Source organism: Carassius carassius, chromosome 32, assembly GCF_963082965.1.
Source record: "Carassius carassius chromosome 32, fCarCar2.1, whole genome shotgun sequence".
Taxonomy (NCBI): Eukaryota; Metazoa; Chordata; class Actinopteri; order Cypriniformes; family Cyprinidae; genus Carassius; species Carassius carassius.
The window spans coordinates 18,462,068-18,484,083 of NC_081786.1; the positions used below are offsets into that span (position 1 = coordinate 18,462,068).

The 22,016-nt window shown below is 39.1% G+C and overlaps 1 protein-coding gene across 1 annotated transcript in view; it reads left to right on the forward strand.

Annotated features, from left to right (window-relative positions):
- Positions 1–2,420: 2,420 nt before the first annotated feature.
- LOC132112905 (arf-GAP with SH3 domain, ANK repeat and PH domain-containing protein 2-like) overlaps positions 2,421–22,016 on the forward strand; it is a 74,894-nt gene continuing 55,298 nt past the window's right edge. Inside the window, exon 1 of the mRNA XM_059520642.1 lies at positions 2,421–2,983. Coding sequence (XP_059376625.1) covers positions 2,858–2,983 — 126 coding nt within the window. The 5' untranslated portion in view covers positions 2,421–2,857. The remainder of the gene's footprint in view (positions 2,984–22,016) is intronic.

Below are 22,016 nucleotides of genomic sequence, written 5' to 3' on the forward strand. Positions count from 1 at the left end.
AAGGGCCTATTTCTCTCAAATATTGTTCACAAATCTATCTACAGGTGTGGCATGCATCTACATGACATCAAGATGCTGATTAAACAGCATGATTATTGCACAGCTGTGGCTGTGTGAAGTTGCTGGATATTGGCAGGGACTGGAACACGCTGTCGTATTCGCCGATCCAGAGCATCCCAAACATGCTCAATGGGTGACACATCCGGTGAGTATGCTGGCCATGCAAGAACTGGGATGTTTTCAGCTTCCAGGAATTGTGTACAGATCCTTGCAACATGGGGCCATGCATTATCATGCTGCAACATGAGGTGATGGTCGTGGATGAATGGCACAACAATGGGCCTCAGGATCTCATCACGATATCTCTGTGTATTCAAAATGCCATCAATAAAATGCAACTGTGTTTGATGTTCATAACATATGCCTGCCCTGTCCATAACCTCACTGCCACAATGGGCCACTCGATCCACAATGTTGACATCCGCAAACCGCTCACCCACACAACGCCATACACACTGTCTGCCATCTGTCCTGTACAGTGAAAACCGTGCCAGCCTAAAGCACAGCTGTGCAATATTCATGCTGTCTAATCAGCATCTTGATATTCCACACCGGTGAGGTGCATGGATATATCTCGGAAAAGGAGAAGTGCTCACTAACACAGATTTAGACAGATTTGTGAACAATATTTGAGAGAATTAGGCCTTTTGTGTACATAGAAAAAGTCTTAGATCTTTGAGTTCAGCTCATGAAAAATGGGAGCAAAAACAAAAGTATTGCGTTTAAAATTTTGTTCAGTGTATATAAGATTTAAAATACCATCACTATCTCAACCTCAGTTATTATTATATTAGCCTACAAATTGATCATGGGGTTTCTCTGAGATCATTGCCTACATTGGAGTCAAAAAACTACAAAATATCTATTTCCCCCCAATGATTTAATGTACACTTTTACATTTGTGAGCTTTCTGATTATCATTGCTGATTTAGTTGCACATAATAAAGACTGTCTTCTTTTGCACTAGCGATTACAGACCTCAGCAATTACAGAATTATCATCTTAATTAGTCTTTTGTTGTGGAGGCAGGAAGTGTGAAGCTTATATTGAAACAGACACTACGACACTAATAATAAAGCACTCTTCTACAGACTAATGAATTTATATCCAGGAAGGAGAGAATTTTCTTTCTTTCTTTCTTTTTTAAAGGCACAAAAGATAAATCTTTTTTTTAATTATTATTAGTCTTTAGCATATAAGTAAATATATGCCTAATTCACAAATGCCCTTAAAGAGTTAGTTCACCCAAAAACGAAAATTATCCCATAAATTACTCACCCTCAAGTCATCCTAGGTGTGGATCCATGACTTTCTTCTTTTAGACAAATCCAGTTGGAATTATATAAAAAAAATATATTTTCAAGCTGTTTTATGGCACTCAGTGGGTGTTGCATGCATCAGTGATGATTATGTTTTGAATATGGATATTTTTCTTACAAAAACGCATTGATTCGCTACAGGAGGCCTTTGTTCACCTCTCGGAGCCATGTGAGACACTTTTTTTTTTTTAACGGAAGGAAACTTTTTATTTCACTTCTTTTGGACTCACCCGCTGACTGCAATGATAGAGCTTGAAAAATCAAAGACAAATTTTATATAACTCTGACTGGATTCATCTGAAAGTCATATACCCGATGCCTTGAGGGTGAGTAAAACACAACCTAATTTAGATTTTTTTGGGTGAACTAACCCTTTAAAAACACATTTGTGGGCAACAGCAGAAGCGAAGATTTTCAGGCAATAAGGACTTCAGTTTTTTTTAGGAAGACTTTCAAATTTTCAACTAGTCTTTCATACTATGGGAAACAACATTAAAAGAAAAAGAAAATAAATTACAACAAACAAGTACAGTTACCAGGGGCAAACAAAACAAAAATTTCAAGATGTATGTACAAACAAGGGTACGCATATATAAAATCAAATAAATATAGTGTAAAGTTCACAAACTTTCAGAGTTCTTACAGCTTTCTTATCCACAGTGTCTCTGATACTGTCAATAGGCTATATACATATTTCAGTCAACAAAACCATAAAATAGTTTTTTTATTGGTAAATTTACAATTAATGTGAAATTTCGTCATTAGAATAAGTAAATAATAAGGTAAAAGTACTGTTCATCTAGGTCAGGATAGTCAGTAAAACCAAAGAGTACATAGGAGTGAAGACGGTATTAAACTCTCATTATTACCTCAGACTCGAGACATTTATTCACAGAAGACGTTTCCTTCTCCACCTTAAGAGGCGCTCAAGATCCTAAAGGCGAGCTCCAGTCAGGCCACGCCCTGCGTCCATTCTGATTGGCTCATAGCTGCCAGCTCTGGTTCCTCATTGGTCACTCCTTTCCCATTGAATCTCCTCCACCTTTACTTTGTCATTTTCTGCGCTTTCATTGAATCGCACTGCGAGAGCCGCATCGATCTAAAGCCTGCAGCAATCCCAGCACGACAACGTACACTCCTGTCCCTTAACAGATGAGGACTACATCAGAAGACTGCTTTATTTTCAAACGGGTGGACTGAATCCGCACTTACACTGGACGAAGTGAGAGCCAGCACCGTGGGAGAAAGATTTCCCGTCGCAGAAACGTCACTTCTCTGTAGTTGGCTAATGATTTTTATTAATTCCCAACTTGTCTTAATCAACCCAGGACAAAACACAGCGATGATAGGACTTCAGAACGCTCATGAGAGTTTTATTTCGGCATTTTATCTCTGAATTTCGACATTAACTGCACCACAACCGGTTATTACGAGGATTAAAACCGATATTTGTGTGTTTTTTTTACGAGGGAAATACAATGCCGGACCAGATCACAGTGGCGGAGTTTGTGGCGGAGACGAATGAAGATTATAAATCGCCCACCGCCTCAAACTTCACCACTCGAATGAGTCACTGCAGGAATACTGTAACCGCACTGGAGGAGGTGAGACCCATAACTTTATCTAACCTGCTATTCTGCGATTGTTAAAACCTCAATGACTGTTTTGCTTACTTACAAGTCCACTAAAGTCAGCTATTGCTCCCCTCGGAGTTACTAAACTAGTTACCGAGGAGGCAAATCCTCGCGCCCTCTTTGTTGATGCCTCACCCATTATTAGACAACTGCTGTATTTCATAGTCTCATCCTGATGAGATATAATAAACCACCAACAGTTTGATTATTCATTGCATATTTAGATAAAATACCACTCAGGGGCTGAAATATATGTACACTGATTAGGTAAGAATTTATGTATAAGAAAAAAATTGTTGATCAACACCTGTTACAATTAATACATCTTGAATTACTCATTCAACAACTCACATCTAATCCTTTAAAGCCGTTTTTTTTTCCTGGTCAATAGTTGATCGACCAGCTACAATATTCCAAAACCATCCTGACATATTTAAAAGATGGTCCAACTTTGGACATTGTAATGGTTCAGTCTGGTTTGAAGTGTTCTCACAGCCTGGCTAAGATGCTCTTGCTGGTCTCCTACATCGGCCAAGCAGGTGTTCTTCTAGTTTAGTTTGTTGGCAAAGTGTCCGGAACCCCTCTAAAACCAGGAAAGACAACCATATTAGACCAGGTTCCTAAACACACCTTCCAGTTTAAACTGGATTTTCAAACAGGGAATACTAATATAGTGCATCTAAGGTTTATAGTGTCTAGATTTATTATATAAAACATCTCACAAGTGACTGAAGCCTTAACCTGACTAGATATAAATAGCCTTTCTCAGCTCTGATGGGCTCTGCTGCTTGTGTGTTTTGTTGAATAGAGACAGCCTCCTGTGGGATCTGCATCATCACAGTTACAGATCATAGTCAAACTGTGATAGATGCTGCAGGCTGGATGAATTTAAGATAACAGTAATGTGTCGAGATGTTAGGGGTGAAACTGTTGCTAAGTGACTTTTGCAGATATGAATAGCAAGGTCTGTTGTTTGCCAGGATATTTGATTGGTTATGGCTTGAATCTGCATTTCGTAATCCCATTGGGTTAAATGATTCTTGTGCTTTCATGGTAATACTACAAATGGGTAACTGCGTTCTGTCCTGTTGCTGTTTGTTCCTATGAGGAACTCAGGAAGTCTGGAGCTAAATGATTGTTTTTTGGTCTTCCTCCGCTTGCATGCTGTTTGTTCACTCATTGGCTTTTGTGGTAATTGCTTCAGGGACATAAATAGTACTGTCCACATATTTGCAGTTTTATGGAATCGCTGTAAGTTGGGTGTTTTTGTAATTTGTTTAACACTGACCAACATACAGAGACCGAAATCTGTAGGCTATATGTCAGAGTTTTTCCTGGTGTCATTTTTTTGCTGCGTTGTGGTTGGTCTTCAGAGGAAATGTTCACGATTCTTCTCCCTGTTGTCTCATCACTTTGAAACGACTTCCCTCACGGGTCTCATTGCTTCAGCCACTTAAACGTAAGGGCCTAATTTAACTTGCAGCGTTTGCCAGATAATAAACAGGACAAGATAGAAGGATTTATAATTTCCTTTTAAAGCAATTAAACTGGAAAACAAGTTAATTTGAGGCCTGGAGTTGTAAAAGCTTTAGCCACAGGGGAAATAAAGGCTGTAAAATATTACCACGCAGTTTCAGACAACAATATCTGATCAAGTAGTGCATGAAAATAAATGTTCAGTCTTCAGTTTATAGGCTGTTCTTAACCAAACATTCACTTAATCATTGGACTTCTAATGTTGAAGTATTTAATCTACACAAGCACCAAGGATTGTGATCTTCCAGCATTTATTGATTGCGTCTTGTTAGCCTCGAGTCACCTTATGAGTAAAATGAGCTTTTCAGACCACAAATCAGATGATGGACTCCTATTGGTGTTTTTAGTTTAATAGCCTCTCTCTTCAATACCGTGGGAGAGTGGGATTGATTTATGGTTGGATGTGTCCTTTTCTTATTGCAAGGTTAGCCGAGGGCAACGGGTTCAGAATCCATAAGCATCAGCGCTTCATATGAAACCTGTATTTTCTCTCGCATTTATCTTAATGCTGATTTTCTGGTATGACGTTGCCTTAGGATATGGATATAACTTCCAGAGTTTCTTTTAAATACGTTTAACCCGCTTTTATAAATGTAGCCTGCTTTTGTAGGCCAAAGAGAGCTGTATAGCCTAGTTCAAACGGAGTAAGCTGACTCTCTAGTTCATATGTTGGCAGGAGTTTTACTCCTCGGTTGCACTTTATCTTTAGAAAGTGTTTTCGAACACATTTCAGGCCAGTGCTGCCCACCCTTGTGTGGTTTGAATGCATCTTTGTGCCTTGCACACAGAGTTCACAGTGTGTCAGTGAAGTGTGTGATCCCGCTGAATGGCTTGGGCATTACAGAGGGATTCCTAAGAAATATTGGCATTGACCTTGTTGTCTGCTGAAAACCTATTGATGCTGAAGCCAGTGGTGTGTTTTTATCCAAAGGGCCAACCAAAAAGAAATGCACATGCCTGCAGAATATTTATTTCGGCATTTGCCTGAACAGATGGAATGCATGCAAAAATCTGAGTTTCCTGTCAGATATTAATGTTGGTTTACACTAAATGTGGAAAAAGCTGGTTGTTGTTGCAGTATAGTGTTCAAAACAGACCTTATACAGCTGTGATCACTTGGGATATTCACCAGCTGAGCTAGTTTAGTTAGGATTGATTCTTGAACACTAGTGTCAACAATGCTGATGGAACCAACAGCTGCTCTGTGGAACAGGTGAGGTTCGAGGGTTTAAAGCAACAAGGAATTGAGATTATAATGAACAAAAGCTAAAACAACACTAGCACCTGTTCTCTTTGCACGTTGAGACGTTTTTTTTTTTAACCTGCTGTCTTTTTAGACCATAATTCACCCCTAGTGAATAATTTAAAAAGTCAATATGAAAGTGCATTTGCATCCCATTTACTTACAGGATGCATTTTCAAATGAAACAAGATATTCAGCTTGGAAAATGTAAGAAATAAAATGAACAGGGACTTTATCCATCAGGATTTGATTGGAAAATAAGCGACCTTGGTGATATCAGCCGAAAAGGAGAGTTGTTTGAGAGTAAGTGCTTCTCTGGTGGCCACCATGCTGTGACTCCATCGATTTTTCTGGGAAAATTTCCCCTTTGATTTGGGCCAAAGACACGGCCCTTTCCCAACAGATTCTGGAATTCTTTTTCTCACATGATAGATGCTGAAAGACCCAGAGTCCCTGATGACATCTTGGAAAAGTGCGGTTGAAGAAATCCCATTAATTGGGTGGAGCAGGGTGCATTCATCTGCTAGGGTACAAGTGCACTGGCCTTTGTTTAGTGAGTGTTAATGGGGGCAGGGAGGCCCTCCGTCCCGTCCAGGGGGTTTGTCACAGATTACAAGGGACAACTCCCTTTTCAGGGCCATTGTGAAATGTCAAGCTCTACTTCTTCATTAATTAAGTTCTCACTATTGATTCGTTGCTGTTTCCTTTAAAGACGGGCATCCTTTTCCCAGAGATGCCTGTCACTTTCACATTTAGCAAACCCAACAGCATGCAACATTTTCCTCTGGCTTGCATCATAATCCTGATTTCTGCTATATATAAAATTTGTAATTGGCTGAGGTATGGATTATACTGTATATTGGCAGCCATATTGGTTTTGCTCAAAATTTGCAGAAGCATTGTTATGATTATGCTTATATGATCTATTTTATTTTGCTAAGTGATTTCCTTGAAAAATGAAAAAGTCAAAGTCATGATCCCAGAGTGTTCATCTGGAGTTTTGGGGATTTTTCTAAAATGTGCGAACGCCACCTGCATGTCCACATTTTGACAGGCTCTCTTGAGCACTGCTATTTTTACAGAAGCTGAATTTTTAATGCTTCTGCTGAAATCTTATAGACATATGAGAAGTATGAAACAGCAGTTTCTGCTTGTTTATCTCTGAAAAACAAATACAAATCGTGCAGAATTCCAAAGGTTTGTCAGGTTTCTTAAGGACTTTAAATTTCAAATTTTTTGAGATTAAAGAATAGCTCATCCAAAATGACATTTTTATTCAAGCATCCTCAAGTTTTTTTTCCAGACCCAGTTTAAGTTTTTAAAGAATGTTTGTACAGCTACTTTCCACACAACAGCTGTTTATAGTGACCACATCTGTAAAGATCTAAAAAAGACAAACAAATCATAAAAGCAAGCATTAGTAATACAGTTTCTTCCATATGGTTAGTACACAGTGGTTCTTCAATGCGGAGAGTGTGGGAACCGTTTCTTACGCATTGAATACTTCTCCAACACACACATTTGGTCTTAATTTTGTCAGATTGAGCCTTCATCGGTCTCCTGGAGTTTACACACTCCCTTGCAGTCACTTTAAATTATAAAGCAGTCGTTAAAACAAGAGCCAATGTCAGTCTATCCATGTCGCTTTTTGTTTTTCAGGTAGTCTGAGTCAAACGAATCACTAGACAGACATCTTTTTTCCTCTGTTTAGTGTTCATATTTGGCCTACTGTAAATTGTCAGTGTTCAGGGGAAGTTAGTTTTCTGGCTTTACCTGTTTGACAGTTGTCTTCCTTGACCAGTTGGCTAAATAAATATTTAGACATTTGTCATGTGTCGAAGGAAAAGGGATCCATTCATTCAATTAAAAAGAGTAAAAAAAAAGTCATATGGGTTTGGAACAGCTTGATTTATTGTAGGTGCACCATCCCTTTAAGACGGCATCTTAGATCTTGGGTTAACCACTAATCCCATGGGCAAGGTAACATGGTGTTTGCGTTTTTATGTTTACAGCTCAACTCAGGTGCAGGCTTTTGGAAGAGCTGTGGTCAGTCCAGTCCAGTCCAGTATGTCTCGTAACACTTGGTGTGCTGTGTAGCCAGTAGGACATAAAACTGTTTTTTTTTTACTTTGAAGTGACTACCGCAGGGCAAAAGGTCTTCCTGTTGACAAGTACTTCCACTAAAGGCAAAAGGATGTATAAACTAATGAGCTTTCAAGAGAGGAACCTTCACTACTCATCACAAACATCACATGCTTAATTTGCTTAAATGTTTTCTAAAATGGGGATGGTGTGCTAGTTCAGTTTTGTACAGTTTCTCAATAGGACTTTGACCCAGTCAAGTTGGTAGTTGTCTGTGATCACAGCAGTGTGTTGCACTTTCCCTTCTTTTGATTCTCTCTCTTTTTCACTTATACACACAGACAGACACACACACATACTCACTCACTCACTCACTCACTCACTCACTCACTCACTCACTCACTCACTCACTCACTACTCCGCTTAAACAGTGGAAGTTTTGTTGAGTTGAACTGCCATCAAGAGTGGTCCTCACAGCTTTAGTATGTGATGTTTTCTTGCCTGGAAAATTAGTCCATTAGTAATGTGTTTTAAGGTAGAGATGACACACTGGTGTGTGTGTGTTTATAGGTGAGCATTTTAACCCTAGCGCTCTAGAGTTACCTTCGTTTTTATGGAGCACTTAACAGTGGTCCTGAGGGAGACTGTATTTGTTTGACACTGGTTGCTTAGGGCAGTCCCGTGACGCTTCTAGAGACGAATCTCAATAAAACCTGTTTGAGTTAATAGAGCATATTATTTAGCCTTGCGAAATCACTCGAGCAAAGTCCATTGTGCTTTTATAGTAACAGTTTCTATTTATGGCACAACAATACTTTTTTATTGCTTTTGTCTTTGTCTATTTGACACTAAATTGCACTTAGCATGTTCTCAGCGGAGGGCATGATGTTTGCCTAGGCCAGCTAAGCCAAGCCTACTCTGTACTCTAATGAAGCCAACCCTCTTCTGTAGTCTAGTGAAGGCTGGCCTATACTAGTGGTAGACCGATATTGTTTTTTTTGACGGCCGATGCCGATATCTTGAAAAAGGTTTATATATATATTATATTATATATATATATAAAATAAACTTACTTAAACTTAAGATGACAATGTACTTTTCACAAATAAATAAATATTTAATAAAAATATAATTAAAAAAGAAGTAAACACTGTAACCAACAGGGCACTGATTATTCTGGGAAGTTTGTGTGGATTGGGAATCTTATTTTTCAATTAAAGTCAGGGTAACACTCATTTTACATACAGCACACAGTGAAAATGACATGAATATGACAGTGGGCAAATGCATAAAGTGCAGCATAATTTGAAATCACGAATTTAAAGCATTCAATTCACACGGACTGACAGTCACACAGAGAACATGCGACCATGCTGGATAAAAATTCTCAAGATCTCACAGCTGGATTCGAATAAGTTTGTAAGGTTTGTGAAATTAAATGTTCATTAGCAGATTCAAAGATTTGTTTAAATTATATAAATGCATATTTGCTTAATGCTGATGGGAGATGAGAAGGTAATGTTTGCCTTTCTATTACTAATAATATAAAAGCAATCGTTATAATACTTCTTATGTACATTGTTTTGTTTAACCGTTCTGTCTGATTTATAGACCGGAATTAGACAGTACTGTTAATGACGACAGCGAACAAGGAGATTCTCAGTGCCGTCAAAATAAAAGATAATAATTCAAATAAAAAATCGGCCAAGCAGAAAAACGTATCAGCTGATGCCAATATTTGAAAAATGCCGATATATCGGTTGACCACTAGCCTAGACTGTAATAGAAGACTAGTCTGTAGTATAAAGAAGGCGATTTGAGTCTTATAGTCTAGTAAAGCCTGGTCTGGAACTGTAATCCAGTAAACATGATCCAAGTAAAGTCTGGTAAATCCCAGAATAATCTAGTAAATATGAGAACACTCTGTTGTCTGGGCATATTTGGAGTTTCCCCCAGTTTAGTAGGTAGTCTGACATAGTCTGTAATCTAGAAAAACCCAGATTATTCAGTAGTCTTATTTCTGTAGTCATATGTGACAATACCAGCCTTGATTGTAAAAAAATAAAAAAATATGCAGTTCTGTAAAACCCAGCCTCATATGTAGTCTATTAAAATTATATTGTTCTGTAAACTAGTAAAGCCTAGTCTTTTCAACAGTCTAGCAAAGTTTAGTATCATCTGTAGTAGGGCCGTCAAAAAATAAATAAATAAATCACATTTTGAATATTCATTGAATTTAAAATATAAATCCACATTAGAATGGAAAATATTGCATTTGAATTTTAGGTGTGCGTCAGGTAGCCTTATCAGTGTCACACAATGCAATGACAGCGTAACTGTCCTTGCATTTTAATGTTTTTTTTTTTTTGCCTATCCAGTTGAACCCACTGGATGCATTGTTTAGAAGTCTATAACAAGTCAGTAACAGTCTGCAGTGTTTTAAAGCCCAGCTTCATGTAGTCTAGTACAGGGGTTTTCAAACTGTGGGTCGCGACCCACTCGTGGGTCACGGAATGGAACAAGGTGGGTCGCACAAAGTCACTTGGCTGCAGCTAATTTTGCGTTTCAATGACACACAGACACTAACACAGTTCAGTCTAGGGCTGCACGAATGTGACGAGTGGGGCGGGGCCTAGTGCCATGGGAACAGAGCTAGGCCGGTGGAGTGATTGGGAAATGAGCAACACTCACCGGTCTCAAGAACCACGGAGGAGATCGGAAAGATACAAAAGAGGAGCGATGACAGTGAAGGACGAGAGAGGACCAGGCCTGGGTTTTATTTTGTGTTTGTTTTTTATTTGTGCACGGCAGTCATCCGAGAGGGGCTGTCGCGCTGTTTTGTGTTTATTTGGTTATTAAAACTTTGTTTGATTGTCCGCCGGTTCCCACCTCTTTCCACGAAGGAGTCATCGAGGCGGTGGGCTGGAGTGAGTTCGCCCCCCCCCCCCCGGCAACTCACTCCAGCCCACCACATCGAGCACCCTCGGCGGCAGACTCCTTCGCCCTGCTCGATGGCACTGCGGATTCACCCCAGCGGCGAAGGATCTTCGGCAGCGCGCCCCTCCTTCCTCCCTGGCTTCGGCACCAGTGTAAAACATTAAAATCTTCACAATCACAGGAAGAAGGAGGCGGGAACTGGGAACCCACTCATCACAACGATATAGCCCACCAACATTAATAATGAACTGCAATATCCTTAGTGTGATTTTCAAATTGCAATTAAGTCCGTGTGCGTTGCGTGTTTTGAAGGTCTCAGAGCAATGTCATTAAAAGGTTCAATCGGTCTTTTTTTACCTATTTCACAATTATTTTAATCTCCAAACTGTTTTAGATAGTTCTGCTTTGCTTCTTATGCTTTTCTAAAAAAGTGTTGGATTGTGCTCCGTTCTCGCCGACACACACGGAAGGATCATGAATGCAACAAAACACAGCAGCGCAGATCACACTTCACTGGAGTGAGCCTGCTTCACGTTTTTATGGACACTACATATTTTAACGCCAGTAAACAAAAATTAAAACTTGTAAATTTGTAGTGAAATTTTCAGTTGTACTCTAAAATAAAATGGTTATTTTTCTTAAATACTTAATTTCTGTCATAAAAATTTTAAGTAAGATTAGGTTTAAAGTAATTTCACTCGTTGTTTTTTTTTTTTTTTTAATATTTTGGTGGGTCGTGAAATATATTACACTTGTCTAGGTGGGTCGTGGAATGGAAAAGTTTGGGAACCACTGGTCTAGTAGAACCAATCTCATTCTGTAAACTAGTAAAGTCCAGTCTAGGCCTATTCTGTAGACTAGTAAAGTTTAGCCTAGTCTATAGTCTAGAAAAGACCAGTCTAATCTTTATTTAAGAGAAGTCTGTAACAAGTCAGTAACAATGTGCAGTGTTGTAAAACCCAGCCTCATAGTACATGTATGTAGACTAGTAAAACCAATATCGTTCCTTAAACTAGTAAAACCCAGTCTAACTCTAACGCTCTTCAGCTGCATTGCTTCAGAAAGAAGAATGTACGCTTTACTCCGGTAATGTGTTTTTAAATGAGTTGCAGTTTTTCTTTCTGTTTTCTCTCCTCTCATGTGTGAAGCTGGTTTGCTGAGTGGGTTGTCTAGATGTGCCACGTTGCCACAGCAGCTTGCACCATGCATCATTTTTAGGCAATTTACACTAAATCGACTGTATTTTGTGTACTCTAGAATTAAAGTGAAGTTTAGTAGCAATTTTCTGATGGCAAATATGTGGGAAGGTAGATATGGATGATTTTTCTCTGTGGTGTAAACTGAAATTAAAACACTAATTAAAACACTAAGATTAAAAACACTGCTGCTGTTTTAAGAACAGTGGCATTAACTGCTTTTATCGCACTCTTGGTCCCTCACTGTTGTGTGTTTGTGAACAAACTGTGTCGCAGGCTGAGCTAATAAACCCTTGTTGTGATCCCAATTGGGCTGGTGTAGCAGACAAGGTGTTCTGGGAGCGTTATTGAGAGGATACACCACAACAATCACAGTTATGGAGCTCAATACAATCTACGCACACACAATATTAAAAGCCTCCAGCACAGTGGCCCTCCTATTCTTCATTCATTTGTGTGCAGCTCTTTAAAAATGCCATATCTGGGTGTAGCTCTTTGAAATTCATGCTATATTGTTTTGATGCGACATGAGTGTCAACAAACCACATTTAGTATTTCAAGAGTGATGATGGATGTCAGTTTCCATTATAGATATTGTTTTACGCAAAGATTGGGGTCAAGCCAGAAACCAAGTAAGATACTAGTTTCCTGGTAAAGTAAATGGCGGGAGAGCTGTATTTTGAATTCCTTTAGATTCCTCTTTCTGCAGCAGCCCATGACTGGGAAAAGGCTATTCTTGTTTCTGAATGGCAGTGACAACTCAATTATAGTGCCCTGGAATAGCTCTGTGTACATCTAGTGAAGAAATCAGATGACCATTTCAGAAAAACAGACAATCCAATAGAGAGGAATTCTTGATTTATATATTTTTTTCTCTCTCTCTCGCTCTCCTTTCACCACTATTGACAAAGTAAGTTGTTTTACTATTTACATGCTTGACACACTAAGAAGACCCTAAGTCAAAGAGTGCATTAAAAAATGCTGGGCAACCCTCCAGATCCGTTCCCTTTCCGCTGCTCAAAAACATCTGTTTGAGGCAAAATTGAGAGGCTTGAGGAAATCAGAAACAGATTAGCTTGTGAAATGAAAAAATCTGGATTTGGTGTAGCTGACAAGGTAGATATACTAAAACCAACGCTCTCTGTGCTTGATTTCATATGATAAAGTTAGTTATTTTTAAAAATGGCACAACTGCAGCTTTATAAATCTAGTCTACATATGCATAGTGACATATACGCAAACAAGCGTCAAGCTTTGAAATGTACTCTTTTTATTTTTTTTTGAAAAACTTGTGTACTTGTTTCTTCAAGAAAATTAGAATTTAATACCTCTAAAAAAAAACGTGGTGTAACTGAGTCATGTTTTTTTTCATGTTTATACATTTAATTTTTTTTTCCCGCCAAAATATATATAATGTCTTTATTTTTATTAGAGTATTTTTGTTTTACCAAAAATCACCATTTTTTCCAATCATCACATTTTACAAACTAAAGTGACTAGTCATAAAATATATAATAATAAGAGATAAGTTATAAATTGATTGAGAGATTAAAAAAAAGAGATAAATTGATTCTGTGTGTAAATTGCAATAGTTATGTATTTTTAATAAGTGAATAACCAAAATTGAACAATATACAACGTTGTTTGCTTGAAGATAAATTGAACTCTCTTTTAGGTTTGAACTGAGACAAATTAGGCACTTGAGTTGGAGCACACCCATGCCTCTGTTGCAGGAGTGGACCACACAGGGTGGAGTTTACTGCCTGTCTGGGCTATCAGACTGCTCCATAATAACACGCCACTCTCATGGCTCCCATTCACAAACACTACAGCGGTGTCGGATATCACACGTGAAGAAAACGTGACCCAGAACTGCACCACCCTTCCCAATATTTGTTTGTCTAGCGAAAACATCTGGTGCTTCTGTGAATCCTGGATGTTAATCGGCTCCCTTTCCCTGCTGAATTGGATAATTGTGATCCAGGCCTCTTTTGGCCCAAGTTCAAGTGTGTTTAGACTGTTTTTTTGTCTGGTTTGGGGGGGGATGAAAGTGCGACATGTAATAAAGTGACACCAGACAGGAGCCAAGCACGTGTCCCGCAGACGACGCTCCCATGATTCCTGCTTTGTTCTTCAAAGTGGGCGGCACTGGCATCTGGGTTGAGAGTAGAAGGCATGTGGTGAGAGGAAGTACAAAGTAGATTGTGATACATCAGAAATATGCTGGTGGCCACAATTGTTTTTGTTTTTGTCAGTTTGGGGCGGTGGGAATGGAGGGGGTGAGTGTGAACCTACTCTAGACATGTCTGAGAACAATGCAGACCGGGTAACGGTTAATCCCACCATGTGCAGTGATCCTGAATCATTATGTTCAGTGATTGAACTGAGGATGACATCCATCCATCTTAAAAAAATAATACTGCTTCCACAAAAATATTAAGCAGCACAACTCTTTTCAATATTGATAATAATAATAAATGTTTCTTGAGCGCCAAATCAGCATATTTGAGTAATTTCTTAAGGATCAGGTGACACTGAAGACCGGAGTAGAAATACCAGCTTTGCCATCACAGGAATTAAATTTATTCATACAGTTATTTTAAATTGTAATAATTTTCACAGTGTTACTGTTTTTAATGATAAATCAAATCTGCAAAGGCATTAAGGTTAAAAAATCTTGTGTAATGTAGTGTTAGTGTGTTAAATCTTCACAGGTGTGGCTTAACAGGGGCCAGACGGCCGATTAGGGCCTTGCTTCGGGCAGCTGTTTTGGGCTGATGGCCGGTTGTGGTTGGGCTGTTTCTCGAATGGTGGTAAGCAGGGCTTACACACATGTGATTTTGGTGAATATGGCTGAGGTTGTTAAATGGTTTCCAGACAAGCAGGAAGACATTTCTAAGAATAAAATAAAATACGTTTTTATAAACTTTTCATTCCTGTGTTGTGGATTAAACTTTATCAAACAATGAAACCAAATGGAGCTACGGTTTAGCAAATAAGATATAATCTGACACACTGCTCTTATTTTCAATGGTTTTTCAAATATTAGTAAGTACTGAAGTAGTTTGAAAAAAAAAAAGAAAGAAAATTAATTAAAAAAAAAATGTGCTCAAAAAAAAAATCTCATTGTTGAAGATGCATCTTTAAGTCACTGTATCTATTAAATAATGGAAGTTGGTTTCAATTATGGTCATTATTTTCCTTGTTTGAAGCAATGCTCCACTGGATCAAGGCTTGGTCCTGTCAGTTTGACACAGTTTGGCAATATCTGTCAGGAGAAAGTTTCTCCCATTTGGCCAATGGTGTGACTCTTCCCTGGTGTCCCATAAATCAGGGTCACTGCCGCCTGAAAGGGTGATAAGCTCTGAAACCCAGTGCTCTCCCGTCAGTGTGGGGAATATAGAGTGACACAGTCACCCCAGCAATGGCCTGGCACCTTCAGAGATGCTGCTCTCCAGACTGGAGCGGGACAGATGGTGCCTGACGTCATATTGACTTGAAGGTCCCTATTTGACTGTGCTGGGATAGTCATCAAACCTTCGGTTTGTAATGTTTTGGCAGTGTTCAGGGTGTCTGTTATACATTACTTAACGGAAATAAAGCAAATGAAAGATGGGAGAGCGCCTCCTGACACTTTGTGCGCCAGCGTGAGATAATGATGCCAGGACACCGCTAGTACAAGGAATGTCTCATGATGCTGTGTCAACCATTATCAACTATCTAGTGCTATCAAAGATGATGTTGTGACACTGTTGCACTTTTGGAAACAGAAGAACAAAGAACGCAATGAAACACAATGTCCATTTGGGACATATTGAAGTCCGCTTATAATAATAATTTTGCAAAGGGTCTGAAAAATTCCAGTACATTTTTTAAACTTTCCATGGGAAGTTAAGCTTAGGGGATTTTGGAAATATTCAAAGTTGGTATTTATGGGAATTAACGGGAATATAACCTACATTCTTGTGTGATAACAAAAAACTTGCTAGCAGAAGAAATGGCATCACAGTTCAGCTAGCTAGCACCATGATAGCTGGCCTCTTAAATGGGCAAAGAAATTATGTTAGCTAGCTTACATTTAATATATCTTATTTACTGGCTAGCAAACTGATGTATAAACGCATTTTTATTTTGCTAGTTAAACTTTAATACGATAAATCAAACATTCACCATAGTAATATTATCAAAACTTATTTGACTGCTCAAATGCAGTAGTGTGACTTCAATATTCCTGCTGTAGTGGGCAGATTCTAGAAATGATCTGTGCATGTGATTGAGGAATGCGCATGGTAGAAATTCCTCTGATTTTTCATTAAATCTGGTTGTTTTAACCAAAACTGTGCTGCAAGATGTTTTTTCAACTACATTTAATTTCCCTCTTATAGGCTAATTTGCAGTTTTGCAAATTACTTGTTTGTTCTCATTTTCCCCATTAATTAATTAATTAATTAATTAATTTTGCAACTCTAGTGAAAATCAAATCAAATTTGTAATTCCAATTTACAGGATCATTTTCCACCTCCCTGACCTCACCACTTGAACAATGTTTAGCACAAGTGTTAATTTCTCAGTGCAACCACATTGGCTGTTAGAGCTAGTAAATCGAATTTGAACCAGTTCACCAAATTGAACTGAAGCATCTGAAACAGTCGCTGCATGACTCTAGGAGTGCGAAATATGGGTGTAATCATTCCTATGATGCCAATTATTTTTTTTTGCAAACTCGCTCAATATCTGTAAATGACCTCTGTTGTGATCAGCTAATCTCCATGTACTATTATGCTGAGTGACTGAATAGGTGTTAGGGCTGAAACGATTCCTCAAGTAACTCGATTACAAAAAATGATCGAGGCAAATTCCTCTGCCTCGAAGCCTCTTTTAATTTATTTTAAATCTCACGTCAGGTTCTTTCGCAATGATTTTTTTTAATGTGACACAACGCGTTTACGTCATCCACAAAGCGGAAGGAGACACAAGCGCTGCGTCAGACTTCGCATACTGCAAGGAGTCAGCAGTTTTTTGATTTGAGGGCGCGGGCAAATGTAAAGAGAACGTCGTGGTGTGTGTCCATTGCAAGATGCAGAAAATGCAGAGGGAAACGCGGAATCCAGTCATAAAAAAGGAATTTACAGTTAAACGCGGAATGGCACGGAATTTGCTAAATTTTGAATGAATTAATAAAAAATATGTCATTGCACTTACATCAAATCACGATATGGACTAATATCTGTAAATATTAAGCCGGAACAGTCTATTTAAATATGAATCCTGCATGTTCTGCGTGTCTCTGTTAATGAATGGAGCAGAAGCGCTTCTTCCTTTATTAACACACGGAAGCGAGTAGGGCTGGGTATCGATTCAGATGTTCCAGATCGATTCGATTTCGATTCACAAGCTCTCAAATCGATTCGATTTCGATTCTCGATTCGATTTTCTATTAAGACCGACAGATTAAAAGTTAAGACCGACAGATTTCGGCCCGAGCCCGACAAGTACATTTTGATTGACAGCTTTTTAAAAGCCCGAACCCATTTACAGCCCGACATTATTCAAATGTACGCACGCACGCAGCTCTTTCGCCTTTTGTCAGGAATGAGTCATTTTACATGGTTTAACATAATTTAAACATGACTAACGTAATAGGCCACTTGGAAGTTTGAACAAAGAAATAAAATAAGTCCTCTGTAACATCATAACATCTCAGCACTCTATAAATAGCCCTAGGTATAGACTCATTTAGCATATAAATAGGCCAACGCACCAATAAATACAAGTATTTCTTAAAAAATTTAATGAAGATAAATTCTAAATTAAGATGGGTATTTGGCAATAACGAAATGAATTAAGAGAAAGGCTCTGCCGGATTTGCTTCGCCATAGCAGCTGACATAATAAAATAATAATGCCAACATTAGCTTATATAGCCTACTCTGTCTACATTATGCATTTAAGACTCAATTAATATTTAGTTATTATTTGAAAAACATTTACTCACCAAGATTAGGTAAGGCCTACCTGTTTTTGTGGAGGAAAAAGATTGAATCCACTGTAGATGGCTTCAGCACGCTCCTGCGCTCACTGATGGTGCGTCATTATTCACTCATTATTCTCATAAACAAGGTCAAAACTTTTCCAAACCTCAGACTTTGCTTTAGTTGCTGGTGCTACAAAAAAACGTAATCGTCAGAGGAAAGCCTCCGTTTCAACTACTCAGCATACATTTTCGCATCTTTCGCTAATCGAAACACATTACATGACCGCTCGTTTACCGCACAAGCCCAAGCCCGGCCCGATTGGTTGGATTGGCAATGGGCTTCTTCACATTGCCTGAACATGTGCAATTGTGCTTTTGAAGACTACTGACCACGCGCCCCTTTCCGCGCGGTCGTCTGCTCAGAGCCCCGGTACACACTCTCCGATGGCGATGTTTACATCATGCCTGCCTAGCGGTCCATAGCGGACTCGCGGACGCAAGATGCAGTCTGGACGCGAACGGGAGCATGACCTGACGCGCAACATTGCAGAAAATGTGCGTTCACAAATGTAGCCTATGTTGATCCAAATATGGAAAGCACTTTCGAATTTAATAATATGAGGTTGTGGCGAGTGGGGCGGGGCCAAGGGACGTGGGAACAAGGAGTGAGGCCGGCAATGATTGGGCAAATCAGTGGCACCTGCGGCCCACCGCCGGTCTCGAGTCCCACGTAGGAGATGGAAGGATATAAAACTGGAGCGACGACAGCGAAGCCCGTGAGAGAGGACCAGGCCTGGGATTTTAGTTGTGTTTTGGTTTTTATTTGAGCGCACCAGTCGTCCGTGAGGGGCTGGTGCGCTGTTTTGTTTTATTTTGTGATTATTAAAATGTTATTTGATTGTCCGCCGGTTCCCGCCTCCTTCTTCCCGATGATTACAAAGGTTTAATTCATTACAGAGGTTCTCTCCAGAGATGTTTTGCCACATTTCTTCAATTAAGGATGATTGCTGCGTAGTATATGGTGTTTCCATTTGCTTTAACTTCTTCAAGTGAGTTGCAAAAGTTGTGTGTGTGTGTGTGTGTTCAGCAAATGGTGGGCAGCATTTGAATTTGTGACGGGCCGCGGGTTGAGAACTACTGCTTTAAGCACTGAATGAATGAATGAATGATGGGTTCGTTGGTAACATCGCACAAGGCACATAAGAGGGTGACATCTAGTGGAGAAGATTTGTAATTAGATTAACGTTAATCTTACGTTCAATGTCTGCGGAAATAAATATGGGAAAAATCGATTCATGACCTTTGAGAATCGATTTTGAATCGACCACATTTTAAAAAACGATTAATCGAAAAATCTATTTTTTTTACCCAGCCCTAGAAGCGAGCGTGATGCTCCGGTGATTTCAGTGTCTGCTGTCTCACTAAATAAGGACGTGAACACATGAACAACATCTGCAGAACTGCTCTGACAGTCTCTTCTTGAGCGTTTGACCGTTTGATTTGAGTAAAACTAGCGTCACATCACATACACACACAGAACTGTAAAGGTACTTCAACCTGTCAAAATAAAAGTCAGGTTAAAGACTATTGTTCAGCAGAATGAGTGAAGTGACATTCAGCCAAGTATGGTGACCCATACTCGGAATTTGTGCTCTGCGTTTAACCCATCCAAAGTGCACACACACAGAGCAGTGAACACACACACACATTGTGAGCACACACCCGGAGCAGTGGGCAGCCATTTATGCTGCGGCGCCCGGGGAGCAGTTGGGGGTTCGATGCCTTGCTCAAGGGCACCTAAGTCGTGGTATTGAAGGTGGAGAGAGAACTGTACATGCACTCCCCCCACCCACAATTCCTGCCGGCCCGGGACTCGAACTCACAACCTTTCGATTGGGAGTCCGACTCTCTAACTCTCTCCGACTCTCTCCCTAAACGTACATGAATGTACACAGCCTACTACTAAAAAAAAAAAAAAAAAAAAAAATTCTAACATTTCTTTAAGGTTTAATCACACAACATTTCGTCCATGTTTTCTTTTTAAAGTTAATTAAAAGTTAAGTTAATTTTCAATAATTAAAAGATAAATTAAATTAATGTTTTATGTGTTTAATGTTTAATGTGCATCTCAGAAAATGCTTTATTTAAAACCCCAACTGAATGGCACTCAAATACACTTAATTCATCTGTCAACTTTCTTGTCATTGTTCACAGTACAAGTACAGACAGAGAAACAATGGGTAATAATTAAATGTTTATTTTTGATGTATGCATTGCATTCTATGCATTTAAAAAATAAAAATATTTTTTTTATAAAAAAGGAAACTTAGTTGTTCATTTTAATAGACCTGTGACGGTCACGGAGGGACTGCGCGTTCAACATGGACGTTAATACGCACAAACACACACCAAGACTGTTTGGTGATACAAGAGTTTATTGTAATTATTGATCAGAGAGTGAATAAAATACTTGCAACCCTCAGGCCACACTCTCCACTGCAGAAACAAACACAGACTACCTTCCATTACAAAGACATTCACATTTATACTGGTGGCCAGCACCATTACCCCATGTGGAGGGACAAACTCACAGAAAACACTTTACACATGTTCCCTGAAATATACAGAGTCTGAAAGAAACATATTGGCATGATGTTCTACTTAATAAATCTACTTTGATGTTATTAATTCGTTCACATTATGGAAATAATAGCAACAACTCGGCCACATTGCCCCTGAAACCCCCACGCTCAATTAATACATGGTAGATTCCCACCCTAAGCGGAACCAATAATTCCTGCCATTGTTTCTTACCAGGGCTCTAAAAATCACGGGACAAACGCTACACGGGAACAATACACATAGTTTACAGGTATTTCATTCACTCTCTGATCAATAATTACAATAAACTCTTGTATCACCAAACAGTCTCGGTGTGTGTTTGTGCGTATGTGTGCGTATTAACGTCCATGTTGAACGTGCGGTCCCCCACAAGACCCAGGAGTCTTATTTTCTCTTGCATAATTAATATTGCACTTTAATTAAGCAAAAACACATTTTATCCGATTAATCGATGGAATTTTTGGTAAAATACTCGATTACTAAAATATTCGATAGCTACAGCCCTAATAGGTGTTGATATGTAAATCTGAACAAGCATATGGATATATGGGTGGTCACAAATGTACAACACTTATGCCTTCCACAGACTGTGCAAATTAAGCTATCTTATGAGATTGGATCAAATAAAGCTGGGTATGACGTGTGTAGACTCTACGATGATGACAACTATTGAGTTATAGGGCACGATGCAAGTTTGTGTAGATTAATTTGTCATCAGTATCCACATACTAGTTTTCCTTTTTTTCCTCCATGGTATTCAAGCTTGAACACCATTAGGGATGTCACTTTTAGTTCGAAAATGGACCAACCAAAAAAAGTTTCTAAAATGAAAATAGGGAATCGATTTTAACCAAATATGTACACTATTAATTTTAAAAATAATTAAACAATTAAAAAATATACATGTAACAAAATGCACAAACAAGCAGAAAAAGAAAATAAAGTGCAGTATGCATTGCAAAAGCTAGACAGAAAATACCAGCAATTTTACACGCCTATAAGACCCAGTGACGTCGAAAGCGACATCTTATGTTGCGTTCACACCAAACGCGAATAGAGCGTCTGGCGCAAGTGATTTCAATGTTAAGTCAATGTAAAGACGCGTTTACTCTCGTCTGGAGGTCTTGCGGCACGGTAGATACGAATTCGCCTCATTTACGCATCTAGTTACAGGAGATTCTGAGTTATGAAAAGGACCATTGCATGCTGACAGCGACCGGCTTTTGTGGTGGAAAATTGGCAGTAATACCCCCACCTTGCACAGCTGTACCCGAGTGTCCCTGGGACATCAGTGCGGTTGGAGCGCATCTTCTCAACAGCTGGACATATAGTGAATAAAAATCGCTCTGATCTGGACCCCGAAAATGTTTATCGACTTGTTTTCCTGTCCAATAAATTTGTAATGGCCGTAGCT